General features: G+C 48.4%; 1 protein-coding gene across 1 annotated transcript in view; it reads right to left on the bottom strand.

The window, feature by feature from the left end:
• Positions 1–1,043: 1,043 nt before the first annotated feature.
• Positions 1,044–15,845, bottom strand: part of TANC2 (tetratricopeptide repeat, ankyrin repeat and coiled-coil containing 2) — a 150,902-nt gene continuing 136,100 nt past the window's right edge. The window contains exons 19-22 of the mRNA XM_040640428.1: positions 15,058–15,149; positions 12,804–12,950; positions 10,304–10,404; positions 1,044–8,684 (exon numbers count right to left, since the gene is read on the bottom strand). Coding sequence (XP_040496362.1) covers positions 6,734–8,684; positions 10,304–10,404; positions 12,804–12,950; positions 15,058–15,149 — 2,291 coding nt within the window. The 3' untranslated portion in view covers positions 1,044–6,733. The remainder of the gene's footprint in view (positions 8,685–10,303; positions 10,405–12,803; positions 12,951–15,057; positions 15,150–15,845) is intronic.

The raw sequence follows: 15,845 nt of genomic DNA on the forward strand, positions 1-15,845 counted from the left end.
GCCCATCTCCCCTCCGACCTCTGTGCTCGCCTCTGCATCAAGGGTCTCTGTGTTTGCAAACACTCAAATGATGCCAGACACAAAGGGGGTAGCTCTCCTGTCCTTCACCTTCTCAGGATGTCCCTCACCTGACTGGGTTTGGACCCCTTGAGAGCTCCGACTTTTCAGACCGAGCAGGTGGTTCCTTCCAGAGTCCTCTCCTCTCCTGTTGAAGGTAACTGGCGTCCAGGCTGCTGTTCTCCTGCTTCCCCGGCTTTGGCTGTTTGGGGGAAATGGATGCAGTTACACAACAGGGATGTTTGTTCACAACGTGGTGTGTAGAGGAAGCAGTCTCCTTCCTTGCTTGTCCCTGCAGTAGACAGGGACCAGCGAGGCAGGAAAGCCTGCAGGACTCGTGCTGGCCACTTTTTAAGAAAAGGTATCGAGGCTCTCAAGCCGGTTTCAGGAAACCCGCAGCTTCTCCGCTTATGATGCAGCTGCCTGAGCGCTCTAGCAGGTGAGGATGGGAAATTCTGGTCAGATTTCTGAAGAGACGGTAAAGCTGCTGGAAGCAGTGGCCTTCCAGCTCTGACCAAGTTCACTTGGGGAACTCTAGCTAGGGCTGTCCCCTGCCTCGGGCCTGCAGCCTCAGCTACGAAAATGAGACAAGAGCTCAATGCTCCCTTGGTTTGGCGGGAGAGAAACTCACTGAGGAAAAAGCCTGCTTCTCTCAGTGGGTCCTGCAAGCCTTCGCTGACATGCCCACAGAACTGTCTTTTCTTAGCCACAGCTCTCTCTAGTGCCTACCGTGCTGCCCCAACTCCGAGGGGTGCTCAGTCACCTCACTGAATGAAAACAAGCCTGAAGGGGGGACTGTGCATGTCCCGCAAGAGACCAGCCGAATCACCAGGAATTTGGCCTCAGCCTTAACCTGCGGAAGGGGTCCCTGGGGGAGACCTCAGTGAGGTCCCTCCTCAGCACTGCAGGGGCCTCGGGGAGGGCGAGCTCGAGTCCACTCCCCGGAGGGGCGCTGTACCGGAAGGAGAAAGCACCACAACACCGTGTTTTTCCAAGTGTTACCCTTTATAAATAAGTACATTTGCTTTCATACATACAGTTCATTGTACGGATGGCGATCTGTACACATGGGCAGGAAAATGCATTCATTTCACTTTTCACATCGATCTCACACAGCTCACGTGTACAGACAATACAACTGCTCAAGCAAGCACAGCAAAGGGAAATGTCTTTCCTTATACACAGGGCTAGGTGCCTCTGTGGGGTGTGGGGCATCCCCACTGCACGGGTTCACAACTGTGTGGTGTTCAATATATCGGGAGAGAGAACAAACATGCATTGGATAATATACTGTACAGAGAAAGTCCTTTACATCTGAGTCATAGAAAACCTAAAGGAAAACTAAGTGCATTAAAGCTTTTTCCAGCAAGTGTCTTGAAAGGACAGCAAAGAGGAGGAGGAATCAAAATCATATTAGTACAAATCACTCTTTAATTGTAGACTGTACATGTCTGTACTAATTAAAATCATCTTGGATTTGGAGGAGACAGAACAGAGACGGAGATGCTGCGCTAAATGGAAAGGAGGCCACGCCTGAGGACGGCACCTGCCTTGAGCCTGATGAGGAACTGGCCCCAGTCAGCAGGAATCAGCCAAAGAGAAAAAAACAAAACAAAACAAACAAAAAAACCCCAAAACCAAACTGGAACAGGAAGTGTAACTTACAGGATTTGGAAAATAACCTGTGAATGAAGGAGAGATCTGGAGCCGGCATTTCTAACTCTTTTTTCCAGTAAGCTGGTACACGATAAGGCAGGTACATTCAAGTACTGAATTTCCAGAATTAACGGTCGGTCTGGTCCTAGGGACTGAAGGGATGGAGTGGAGTCCCCCTAGCCAGGTGTTGTGGTTGGTGATTAGGCAAAAGAAAAATCCAGCCATTAAGTGCTACAGAAACAAAGCAGCTAGGCTCCTTCCTTTCCACAGAGTAGGTCTGTCTGAAAAACGAGAGTGATGCTGGCCTGCATCTATATGCGTTCAGCTAAAACCTGGCAGGTTGGCTTAGTGGAGATCATCAGAGTCAGCAGGAAGAAGTGAGATGATGTGGGGGAGGAAACATGAAAGTAACACTTGATTTTTGGTGTCCAATGACGCATTCATTTGGTACTGACTTTCAAAGCTCTGACCGTGGCCATCATGTGGCCACAAGCATCTCAGGGTGGCTCAGCAGCTGTGAGGCATTGGACACCGAAATGCAGGTTACCAACACTTCAGCCCTTGAGTGGTCTGTTAGAAACGGAGTTGATGAAGACCCAGTGATTATTCAAGCAGCTCTGCACAGTGGCTCTACCGTCCCCATTGTGCTTGTGTCCAGGCCCCCAGCCAGCCACCTTTTCTGGGGAGCAGCCAGAGCTGAGTTCAAGGCATTGCATGGTGAAGGTTTCCATGACACGTCTTTGTAGGTAGCTCTTACCCCTAAGCCCTTTGTTCTTTGTTGTTAGTCATGGCAGATGGTCAGTCTGGAATTCCTAGAGGAAAAGGAGAAAAAGCCACACCTCCCGACGTGCACGCGACGGGGCAGCACGGGCCTTGGTGTGGAAGCAGCAGCAGGCTGCCTTTGCAAGGTGGCTTCTTGAGAAGTGGGCAGCCCAAGCACAGACAGACAGGTGGGAGAGGCCGGGACAGGGAGGGGGGAACATCCTGCCCCCCCCTCCGCCCCAGGGGGAGCCTGTTCCATTTTGTGGCAAAGATTCAGTGAGCAACTGGTTTTGTCCAAGGCATTTCTGCAGTAGAAAAATAACGATTTTTGAATCAAACCAGCCAACTGTGACATCTCTGGAGTTATAAAAGTTGGAGGCCAAGAGGAACTGAGAGGGACGCTCATGGGGAGTAAAGGAGGCTTCCTCATACCCACCCATCCACCAGAGCAAGGGAGTTCTAGTCAACATTCTCCCGGCCTCTGCCTGGCTGAAGGTCCAAAGCGGGTAGTGTTCAAAGAGCTTATCTTGCCACAATGGGCACAGGTACGTGAAGACCCCTCTGCAGGCCTCTATCCCCTTCTTCCTGAACCCTCTGGGCCTGCCTACTGCCCTGGAAGCGGCTCCTCCAGGGGGACGTGCTGCCGTTCTTTGCCACCAGACAAGCCTGGTGCAGAGCCACAGTGACACCTAGTGGTAGAGTATGGTTGAAGCAAGGTGACGTCCACATAACCCACTGTGTAGGACTAAAATCTAAGGAAAATACTTATGGATATTAAATTAGATACTGGTTAAATTTTCTATTGGGTACATCTCTGGAATATAAAAATACCAATATTTAGAGAGGGGTTCATAAACTACTATACAATATAAGGACCGAGAATACCTTTCTCTAGGCTGTTCTGTTTACAATAATTTAGGAAAAGTGTTTAATAATCCAGGCTTAACTAAATTAGCAAACTTGTATCTCTGGACAACAACCTGGGGTACTGTACATGATTCTAATTAGTGGAATTTTCCTGAGCCTTCGAGTTTAAGTTAGACACATCTAGAAAGAGGGGCACATGGGAGAGGAACAAGAAGGGTTTGTGCTCTATTAACCTGGGGCTTTAATAGTGCACGTCTGCAACCCGGACGAGATACAACAGCAGATACAAAATGGTCTCCATTTTGTCCGTGCCAAATTCTCATGTTACACAGGTTTTCCCTTTACTTTGTAAATAAACATTAATTTTTAATTGTTAATTGTGTGCCTTACTGATCCAGTAAATAAAGTAACCATGTCTCAGGAGTCCCTAAGAAAATTGCTGGAAAAGCACTTTAAAATCACTGCAAATATTTTTCGTATTTAAAAATTCTTAATCTTTTTGATGCTTATATACAACAGTTATTTCTTGTGCTATAAATGTTGTGATCCACTGCTTGATTTCTTTCCTTTTTTTCCTTTTTTTTTCCTTGAAAGATACACTAAAAGACAAGAGCGGTTTTGCNTTTTGCTATTTTCTAATGAAGACATTACGCACACTTAAATATCCAGTATTTATCAGAGTTACAAATTCAAACAGTAAAGTGCACCCATTTATAGACATGATGTGATGGGAACCCATTAGTGCAAGAATTTTGGGTGAATGAAACGTACAATTTGGCGAGAAACCTAGAGGCTGAGGTTACCACTGTCTCCATTTCAGAGTGATGTGAATTGGGTGAGTGGAACTTACCAGGTTCATCTGAAAAACTTCCCCCACTGGAAGCCAGACATTGATTCAGTGTCGCCGGGGGCGGGGCCATCTCGGAGATTCGGTACTAAGATCAGCCCCTGGCAGTGAAGTAGCCCGACAGGGCACGGGCAGTCTGCCTGCGAGGAAAAACGCTCTCCTGCCCCCAGGAAGGTCCAGTTGGCATTTTCCAGTCAAACTCAACCAGCGCCCAGTAGTGATAGTCACTCCCTCTTACAATGGCTAACAAAGAGTTGCATTTTGACTGCTTTAAGTGTTTTGCCCAATAAGGCATAGACCCTAAATCTCCTGTTTGTCCAGGAAAACCGAGAGAGACCCTGGGGACAAGCGGCATCAGGGGCATGCTTGGGACATGCAGAACCCGCTCGCTCACTGAGAGAGCTGAGCGCGGGTCGCACGCGCGACGTTCCAAATAAGCAGGGACACTTTTCTGACGGATGCAAAAATTGTTGAGAATGTAGCAGCAGCTCCTCAGTGAGAGGGGCTTAGGAAGGGAGGAGATGCAAAGGGCCCTGGAGGGCTGAGCCCTGGACAAAGCGGAAGCCAGGCTCCTGGCTGTAGGCTGGTGCTACAGCTGGACATTTCATCTTCTCGGTGAGAGAAAGAGAGGGAGAAGGGAAGGGACGAGACGCCGGTGCCCAGCCTGGGCTAGCTAGCAGGAGACAGTCCCTAGGCATCAGAGACAGTGGGAAGAGTCTGGGTCTTGAGCAGGCCCAGCTGTCTGCTTCTAGCATGGAGACAAGTCCTGGCCTGTTTCAGGCTTGGGGGCAGAGGGGTCCGTCTATTTGGCAGAATCTAAATTAGTAGAGAAATGTTTCTGATCTCAGCTTCATGCTCCCCATGTCTTATGATGCTTTCAGAGGACACTTACTATTACAAACAGGTCTGGTCACATCTGGATTTTTATTCAGGAAACTGCCCTTCCAATAGCCCTTTACTAACAAGAGAATGATTCCTAATAATAGAGAACAGATTCTCTTTTGCTCAGTTTCTTAAGTTTTCAGAACTGATGTGCAGTCAGTACCAGGCCTGTGCTAAGGCTTTGGTTTCAGTGTTCTTGCTGTCCATCTCGTGCTGGCCTCAGTCACGCAAAGGACAGGTCAGCAAACGACCACAAGACACAGAAGAAGTGTGGAGGCTAACTGGATCAGAAGACCTGCTGTCTGTCTCATGAGCCCCCACCCAGGGCTGAAAAGGGTCTGTCTTTTCCCTGAAACACTTTGCCGTGTCTGGTTTTCAAAGATTGCTCCCCAAACACTCCTACCTTGAAAAAAGAAAAGAAGAAACAATTCCTAGAGTAATAGGTAATGAAACTATAGATCTCGAAACGGAATCAGACCATGTCTGGCGCAGGGTGCAATGGCCCTGGGTGCAAACTTCAGGAATAAAGTCTTAACAGTCCCGAGAGAATTTAACTTGCTTCTCAGAGAACCAATTTCTTCACTACACCATGTGGGTTGAAAAAAGGAGGGCCGGTAGAACACAATCTGGCTCTGGGTGAAGACCCAACTAACAGGATTCATGTACCAGTCAAACCTCGGCAAGAGTTTGCTTCTGTGGAGTATGATGCTCAGTGATATCTCAGGACCCAAAGAGTAGACTCTCAAGACAAAGATTTTCTCTAGCCTTTCACTGGGAATCCAGAACAGTCTTTCGTCCTCTCTCTTTCTATATATTTATGTATTGCTCCCCACAACCCATGGAAAAATCAGATTTTAAAAGTTAACTGTTGGCTAAAAACCTAAAGAATACCTCTCAGTGGATTATTTAAAAATACCCATGATTCTCATCCGATTTCCTTGGCTGAGTGAAATATTTAAAGGGTTGGTTGTTTTCCAAATATTCATACAACGCTTCTTGGAAAATCAATATAGTGACATTTCAAATAATTATATTGTTTTTTTCCTTCCAATTTAATAGACCTGTTTCTTCTCTTTCTCCTTGATCCTTTTGCCCCCGTAGGAAGACCAGCAATAACCTAAATGAACATTCTAGACCTGATGACTGCAGAGAGCTGGCAGTCCAGGGGAGACCATGGCACAAGAATGCACTGGGATTGGCTATTTGGATAACACTGGATAAGAATGCAAAGGCAAAGGGGCGTCATACTCTTTCTAAAGTTCCTAGAAGAAAACAAACGAGAACACCTTATTTTTGTAAAAAAGGAGAAAGACATTCACACAACAAGAACATCAGTGAAAGCGATTGTCTCCTGGAAAAAGCTGACCAGTGTGTCTGATCTCCCTGGGTTAAAGCACGCGGCACAACAATCTGCTCGTTGGTGTCGGAAGAGAGGGAGAGAGCGTGTGGCTGGGGCACAGACGAGAGAAACTCAAGTCCTGGCTCACTGGAGGCCAGCTTCCCAGTCGGCTGCATGCAAAGAACTCCAGCATGTGGGCTGCCACCTCTGAACACCACACAGAAACTACATGAGAAATTAAGCCAGAGAACTACCTCAAATGTGGAAACCAAGCCTGAAAATGTGCAGTGAAAACATATGGGTCTCACTCCAACAAACGTCTTTTAAACATTAGACTCCACAAATGGTCTCTTTGGTTTGATAGGGGATGTCTGCCCTTGTCGAGAGTCCCGGGACAACTGCCTGTACAGGTTGTCCTGGTATGCCTGAGCCACAGGGAGGGTCCGGGCCACCTTCACATCGGGATATGAGGAGGCCTGGCCGACTCTCTCCAAGAGGTCTCCGCGGGACCCGTTAGCCAGCATCCCATGGGGGCTGTAATAATCGTCCTCCAGCAAATGGCCATTCTGTGCATTGTTGGTTTTGTTATAAAAGGCAATGTTGCTGATGGATGATGGTGGACTGAAGGACTCAGGCTGAGGCAGGTTGCCTGGAGACGTGGGACTGAGGACGGTATCCACGGATGACACGGCCCAGGTCCGATTCTGCTGGTGAAGGTGAGGGTACTGTTGAGTCCGGGCTGTTTTATCTATGATCCCCATGAATGGTGTGGTCCTGGATCGGGTGGGCTCGCTGGGGTAACCTCCCTGAGTGGGAGACACTGGTGACAGCTCGTCACATGACCTATCATATGCCGGTTTTAGAGGGATCTCCATTTGTTGAATCGAGGAAGATGGCCGGAAGGTAGGAGTGAGGCTGGAGGCTGAAGAGATACTATTGCTAGATGGAGAGAAGCGGAGGCCTACGCTCTGGGAGTGCAGCAGCGGCCTGGGAGTTGGTGGGTGGGGTTTGATTTCATTTGGGTTGACGCTAATAGGTCTTCTGATTAAATGCGACACATCAGGGGAACCTAGCTGGCTGGAGGAACGCTCCAGGTCTAGTTTTGAGTGACAGACTGGGTAGTAGGATGCGGACTGGCTACGCCCAATCTGTGGTGTCTGGCTGTATCTCATACCACCTCGATATGCTGAGGAAGGTCGCTGTGGAAGGTCTTCTTTGGTCAACCCTCCATGCTGACAGATGGCACCCGCACTCAGGCTAGCCTGGACATGCTGCACAGGTCTCCCATCCCCTACGATCCCCCCAATTGACCCTTGATAAACCAACCGGCTCTGACTTACTCCCATGTCTCCTTGTGAAGACTGGTATTTACTAGCCATTGAGTGGGCTACCTGGCCATAGGCCCCCGTGGACAGGACAGTGCTTGAATGAACCGCTGAGCTGGGCTGGTTGCTTCTCACAATCTGGGCCTTGGCAGGCTGTAGCCTGAGGCCTTGCTGGGGAACTGCCACAGGAAGCTGAGGCATCTGGTAGGGCCGCTGGGCCATTTTGGATAATGGAGATTTTGGTCTGCCAGGAAGCTGACTAACGTTTGTTTCTTGCTGATAACGCACGGGTGAGCCAGACTGGGATCTATAGACACTCATGCTCTCCGCTGGAGGGCTGGCCCGATACTGAGGGCCTCTACGGAGCGGGGACGGGGGAGGGCTTGGGTATTCCTTGCCCTGTCCTCCCACGGGAGGGGGGCTAAAGCGGTAAGAGCCGCTCTGGTGGGCTGGGGAAGTATGTGGTGGACTAGGCCTGTAATGAGAGTTCTGGTGAGTTGGAGAAAGAGCGGGTGAGGTGGACTGATAGCCCTGTCTGGTGGGAGAACCTACGGAACTACTGGAACGGAAGTCAAAAACCTGATGCGAGCCAAGGGGCGAGCTGGAGATGTAGGCGGAGTCCCGATGGGCCGGAGACGAGGGCGGGCTCTGGATGATCGGCAGCCCCTGACTGGGCCGAGCCTCGGTCTGGAGGCCGATGGACACGTTTTCAACATCCTGTTCCAGGTACTCCTCCTCGAATATATCCTGTACAGAGTATATGTCTTCGTGCTGCGGCTCGGGCTCCGTCTCCTCCGGGAGCGGCGGCTGCGGCGGCTGCGGCGGCGGGGGCGGCGGCTGCATCTGGCGGCACTCCTCCTCCACGCGCAGCAGGAGCCTCTGGATCTCACGGTTGTTCGGACAGAGCTGGATGGCCTCGTTCAGATCCTCTAAGGCTGCTGCAAACTGTCTGCTTGACAAAATGTAAACACAGGAACTGGAGTTATTCTGAATCAACAGGGATCACCAAGAGCTGAGGACAAGGTCACTATTTCAGAGACCTGGGGGGTAGCGTCTGGGGGAGTCGGGGGTGGGGGGCGGGGGGGGGCGGTGGTGGTTTCGATTGATTTGTAAGGAAGGAAACAGGTAGGCTGTCATTCTGGAAGAGTCCAGAATGCTTCTTTAGCCTGTTTAGCCTCCATCTTCCTTTTGGCCTCTCTGGTATTAGCAGAGAAATGGCCCCATTTTGTCAGTCCAGCCAGGCCCTTCAGGAAGATTCTCTTAGTGCCCAAATGCACACCAGGCAGTATGAGGGTTGGGTGGGGTTGTCATTTACAGGGTCACTGTCAATTAGCTTAGGAACAAAACAGTAACTACGATATTTAAAATTCTTGCTGATCCAGCATAAATTTTCTTTATATTCTCAATATTTTGGCTCCAAATTTCAGGCCTGTTCCGTCCTAGGCAAGAAGACCGTTTTCTGCCCTTTTCTCCCCCTCACCCCACAGCACTGTCGCTCCTCTGTTCTCCTACATCAGAGCTGGGCAGGTATTAGGTTCACTGACTAGGCAACTCAGATTCTGATTTACAGATGAGGACATGAACTCTCAGAGATAGTCCCATCCTCTCTATTAATATCGCCCAGGAAAGGGGCAACTGGCCCTGTGGGGAAGGAATTCTCTGGGGAAAAAGAGAATTTGAGAGTCAAGCTTCTGTAAGGACTTTGTTACCCCAGCTAGTTAAGACTAATATTATTGCCACCGACCTCACTAGACTTAACCTGGGTTTGTTTTTTCAGGACCATATTCTCTCCCCCGGCCACAACAGTGAAACTGAAGCAGTTCTTCCCCCGGGAAGAGTTTGGGAGAAGGGTGGGGCACTGAGCAGGAGGCATCAAGGACAGTGACAAGTTATCCAGAGATCAGTGATGGCAGGTTCTAGGTCTTTCCAGAGCCTTTCCTGCCCATTTGGCCAAGCCACAGCAGATGGACAAGAGGGATGGAGTTTCGGAGTTTCTCTTGGGCCCCCTCAATCCTGGCAGCAAGGACCTCCTGTCTCCATGAGGGTGTGGTGTGGTGGTGGTGACTAAGGTGAGGAGGAGGTTTGATGCCACCAGACTTGAGGAGAGCTCAGAAGGAAGACTAAATAATCCAGGGACTCCTCAAATGCCTAAAGGAAAAGAGGAGCCTGCGGTATAAGCCACCCATCCTACTTTTCCTTCTAAAAGGGCCAGGAAGGATGTTTTGCTTAAGTGACCTCTTCTTAAGTCACCAGCATCTCTTTATGCTGTCTGCTCTAGGGGTTAAAAAGTGATTGAGAGATGGCAGAGGCTTCTGGAAGAAGGTGCCATTCTCCAGCAATGCAAAGGCATTTTCCTCCCAAAGTAAAATGTTCTAGATCTCCATAGCCCTGAAGATTTGCCAGTCTCAAGCGGAGTTCTGTGCAATGGGAGCCATCCCCAAAGCATGTCCTGAAAGTCCTCAGGGATAGACACATTTGGGTACATATGCCCCAGGATGGCCTACATTGCCTTGGCCAGATTTTCGGAAGAGAGACCTCTTGCTCGTCACCCTCTCTCTCTCTCCTCACCTGCTGCTGCGTTTTGCCCTTGCTCTTGCATAGTAAGCTTCATAAGATTTCGGTTTCAGCTCCAGGGCCTTAGTAGCAAATTCCTCCGCCATTCCAAAATCCTGTCATTACAATAGGTGTGCAAATGAGTCATTGAAGAGATATGAAAAATAGACAATTTGGGAATAAAACAGAATATATGTACATTTCTTTGACATTTATGGATGAACACCTGGGATTCTCGACATGCCTGGCATGGCTCTAGCCATGTGGCCCAGATTGCAAGTTCCTTCTGCCTTTGCCCTGTATGGCCCTGCAACAGCTCCTGGGAATTTATCTGCCCAGAAGCATTAAAATACTTTTAATGTGCCTTCCTTCTGCTTTTCTAATGAAGTTCCTTCTAGCCCAGAAGCCAAATGTTAACCCAACGAAGCTCCTGAAGTTGGAAACCTGAGGCCTTGTTCCACACGCGTGTATGAGGCAGACACAGACTCTACCTCACACGGGGCCTTACCCTACTCCCCAGCTTCCTGTAGCACCCACTATGCCTCCGCTTCCTAAGGGGTGAGTGAGGTCCAGGAGGATGAGGTCTGTGGAAAGGAGAGCTGCACTGACCATGGAGACTAGACAGGGTCGGGGAGCCAGGCAGACTTGGGTTCAGTCCTCTGGTTGACCCCATAACCCCTCAGAGGGGGTGCTGTGTTTTCTCACCCACATCTACTTTGCAGGTGGGATGATGTGTGATGACACACTTGAAAGCCCCGAACGCCGTTTCTGGCACATAGCAGATGCTTAGTAAATGGCCTTCCCTTCTCTTAACTGGTTCCTCACTTAGTAAGCATTTAAAACAACAAAAATGAAATGAGAGAGGGCCCTGGCTGTGACTAGGGTTTATGCTGTCACCTCATCTCTTTATTACTGAGGCTCCCTGGAGGAGCGTCTCATCTGTCCTCATCTGAGAACCCTGGGAACAGGGACCTGAGGAACAAAGCCATAGTTTTGAAGATACCCTTCCATACTAAGCTAAAAGGAGAGTTCTTTCTCTTCTTTCAATGTCAAGCCTCAGGATGGCACAGAAACCTCTGGTGACACGCGTGATTCGCGTGATTCCAGAGGCAGAACAAAGGGCTGAGGCATGGCTGGAAATGAACAAGAAGTAAGGGGCCATCTCGGACTGAAGCAGACCTCAGGCGCCTTGCACAGGTGGTCATGGGAGCTGACTGGTAACTGTGAGCAAGGGTGGAGCTAGAGAGGGAGCATTCCATCTTATGGGAGTCATCTATCACTACTCTGTTTCCAATCTTATCTTTTAATTTTTTCTTTTTCTTTTGGACAATCATCCTTTCTGCCATGATTAGAATGCTTTTAAGAAGGAGATTGTTTGTTCAGGCAGAGAGAAGGCGGCAGGCTGGCAGCGGCTCCTGAGTTCTGTCTCATTCTCACTGGCAGTGCCCTGGGCACTGCTGGTCTGGTTCTGCTTCACAGAAGAGCCTCACTGCCTTCCCCTGGGGTGTCCCCTTCCCACAGGAACCGCTACCCTGTCTATACTCTCCTCAGCACCGTGGGGCAGCTCTGCCTCTTCGGGCCGTAACTGTGTTCTCTGGGACATCAGGGCTCTTCTCATTGGCAGGGTTTAGATGGAGGATACGAAGGTCATACACACAAACCACCTCTCTGGAACTGACAGCAGACCTCTTGCCCCTGCAGCTGAAATCTCCCTTCTGCACAGCTGAGCTCTCTACTCATCAGCATTCTTTTTTGGGGTGGATTATTTTTAGCTCCCGAGGAACTGTGAGACCTCAGGCGGGGGGTTAGCAGAGGTTCCTGACACGATCTCTGCTATTCCCAGTCTCCGAGAGAAGATTCTTGGCCTGGGAGCATCTGCGTGTCACGGGAGCAGTGGCTGAGGGCAACAAAGACTGTTTCTGCACAGCAGGCAAGAAGGACCAAGGACTACTAGGGGGGTAACAGAGGACTAGGAAGAGTTCTACGTTTCCCTCTGCGACAAGAAGGGGCATGGCATGCTGGCGTAAAAAGATGAGGAAAGGAGTGAAAAGTTCAAGATTAGCCTTCGAAATAAACCTGCCAGTCCATGGTCCTGAGTCCTCTTTCCAGACCTTCCTTACGTGACTAGGGGTCTACTAGAAAGGAAGGGAGTGACTGCAATTCATATCTAATTGCAGCTGGAATTCTAGTGACCACTGCTCTCACATTTTCCCAAAGACCAGAAAACTGACTTGGGGGTAGGAGGCGATGATGATGGTATTCCAATCACTTTCAGTGGGAACTAAAAATTCAGAAAGCTCCAAAAATGCCCACAGCATTAACTTTTTTACAGTTTAAGATACGGATTGTACTTAGACTTGATTTCTTTCAAATTGCAAATGTCAGTGCTCTGTGAAGGACAACCAAGTTCCAAATGGGGCAGAGAACGATTTCAGGGGCCTGGTAAGAGCCAGGGAGTGACGTGGACTGTCAGCTTCCAGGGCTGTAGAAAGCAGCTGGGAGGAGAGGGACTTACGTTCATTTTCCTGCGACATCGAGAGAGGTTGAGGAGGAGAGACACCTTTAGTTCCCGGAAGGTTTTCAAGTCCTCACCAAACCCTTCTCGAGGGAATTTCTTCAGGGCGTACTGGTAGCGCTGGGCAGCCTCCTTTACTTTACCTTTCTAATGGGAGTACAAGATGGCAGAACACACAGTTGGTCTGCTGCGTAGCCGAGGAGGTCTGGCCCCACTCCCCTCCTCTCTGCAGTGATTATTATGTTAGCCCTCCCAAACACCAGCCTGGGGAGTAGGTCTGGCCTCGGTGGTGACAGCAGAGGGTCCAGTCTTTTCAATAGGAAACTCACCTGGCAGGAAAGGCAAGGTTGAAGGGGATACCTAAGACACAAGCCAGGGAACCAACCAGAACCCCCAGCTTCCCAACTGGATTCCCAGGAGACTGATCTTGCTCACTTCAAAGGAGCTTTTTCTTGACCTGATCTCCCTGGGACACATATCATTTCCTAGGCCCAACCACTCCAGAGTTATTACTACTTCTTTACTTTTGGCTTGCCTGGAAAACTCTTCCTGTTTGATGCTCCTCCTTGCCAGTCCTCTAGAAGAAGTCATTCTCTTCCTCACAAAGGAGGTGGGAGCTAAAACGGTCTAGCCGTTGCTTCCCCAATCTCAGTGCATAAAATAGTATGTCAGTGTTCTCCTGTTTTTAGAAAAGGCTTGGGGTAGGGTGGTAGTAGAGAAGTTTCGACTTTGTGATCCAACTGTGTAGGGGGGATGATTTCCAAGATGAAGTAAATCTATGACCAACTAAGGGACCTGGCAACAGGGACTTTGAATTTTCCTTACATTTTGTATCTGAAAATCTATCAGCTAATAAATACATACATACATATATACACATAAATAAATAAAAATAAAATAAAATAAATGAAAATCTATCAGCTGAGCTCAGAATGATGCAGGAGGCATCTCCCATTCACTCAGCTGATCTTCATCTGCTGCATTCCTTCTGTAGAGCTGTAACTCCAGCAGGGATCCCGATCTTTTCATTTTCTCTTCAGCACTTTTCATTAAGGAGAGATCTGGAGTCTACCAAGGTAGAATTCTGGGTGGGAGCAGTAGTAGCTCTGCCTGTTCTCGTTAGGAGGTAGGACTCCTTGTCTTGGAATATGAGAGGTTATATTATAACCAGGGCTTAGATTCTTGAGAGCAATGCTATCCCCAAGTCCATAAATAGGACACCTAGAGTTAATGAGGCCCTTCTTGGAAGTCATGTGAAATCCTGGATAGGTCAGGACTCAAGTTTCCTAGAAGCCCAAGATTCCTAGATTATCATGACTTTCATGTGGAGAGTCCTCAGGAAATACAACTCTTCTCCCAGGAACTCAAAACATTCCTTACACAGGGGTGGGTGGGAGGTGGAAATAATGTGCTTCATAATCATTTCCCATCTTTGGGCCTGATAGCTCAGTGAGGTTGGATTTACATTTACCTTTAGGAGAAGAAGATGCCGCTAATCTTAACATAACCAAATAACTGTGACATGTAATCTTCTTCTTCTTCTTCTTTTTTAATTTAAGTAATCTCTACACCCAAAATGGGGCTCAAACTCACAACCCTGAGATCCAGAGTCACAGGCTCTTCTGACTGAGCCAGCCAGGTCCCCTGTCATGTAATGTTCTTTGGGGATTTCCTATAGGCTATGGGAGAAAGTCTGTGTCAGGGTATTGGAACCTTCAGCTTGAACTGTGACTACAAAAAGACTCCATACTTTTTTTGTTGTCATTCAGTGAGTCACTTTCAGAAAATCTTATAATTGCTATTTGTCTTGCTTTCCTTATCCTACTCAGGGATGTTGACAAGCTACTATTACTACAGACTTTTAAATCTATATGTGTATAAGATATGAAAGTGAGGATCAACATCTCTTTCCCACAGACTAGAAATATCTGTACTACATAATTTCACTTTACTTGTCCCATGAGTTTCCAGGTCCCACTTAGCAGATTCCATGTAGAGTCTATGTAACTGCCTATTAGTGACCGGATAAAATTAGGTCTTCGAGTTGATCGGCTGCAGGCTTATGTAGGCCACTCTTGCGCTCTTGTTGGGAAGTTAAAAACTCAGGATGGTCAACTTATGAGCCTATCACTGAGGGATGGCATCCTCCCTTTGCCTCTAGAGCCAAGGATGAGACTGTCAAGACTTTAGCAGATTCTACATGCAGAGAACAGTCAGTGGCTGCTTTGAGGAACCAGCTCCTTCCTCCCCTCACCTTGTAAAACATGTCCCCCTCTTCCATCAGCTTGCTCAACAGGATGATCATGATGTCTGGTTTGGAGGTGGCCATCGCCCATGTGGCTGGACCTGTAGTGTACAGGATGCATGATGGGTAAAAAACTCAGACAATGTAAGGGTGGCAGGAAGCTAGGTGAAAAAAACATCCTGGGGGATTTCTGCTGAGAGAACAACTTGCTCCACAACAACTTCCTCATCGTTTAGACCGGGGAGTATCTTAGGGACTCCCACTGCCAAGAAGCTGCGCTGGATTTGTGTTCACCTTAAAATAAGAACATCTGATCTGTCTGAGCCTGCACCACAGGAGGGCAGCAAAGCCTGCCAACGTGCGGGTTTGGGCAGGCTGTGGCTCAGTCCGGAGCATTGGGAGAAAGGGTTTACATTACATGTCACCACGAGATTTAAAAAATCCAAAAAGGGCAATTTATTTTAGAACCCGGGACTCAAAATCCCTAGCTGTTCAGTCTCTTAATTTAAAAATCTGTACTTTGCGGAAAGGGGAACCATTAAAGATTCTAAGGGGAACCATTAAAGATTCTAAAGGCTCCCTTAATTTTTAAGTATCTAATAGGCCTTCCTGCGATTTACTTTGACTCAGGAGCACAGTTCGAATGTCAAAAGACATGAAACAAGCCAACACAACTGAGGACTACTTTACCCACAAAGAGAAAGAGAGGTTAAACTGATTAGTTTATAGACGCCTGAATTATTTACCAACTAAGCTTTTCAGGGTTAGTTATCAAAAGTTCAAGTTATTCTCTACAA

This window comes from Ursus maritimus, unplaced genomic scaffold, assembly GCF_017311325.1.
Source record: "Ursus maritimus isolate PB19 unplaced genomic scaffold, ASM1731132v1 scaffold_24, whole genome shotgun sequence".
Classification (NCBI taxonomy): domain Eukaryota; kingdom Metazoa; phylum Chordata; class Mammalia; order Carnivora; family Ursidae; genus Ursus; species Ursus maritimus.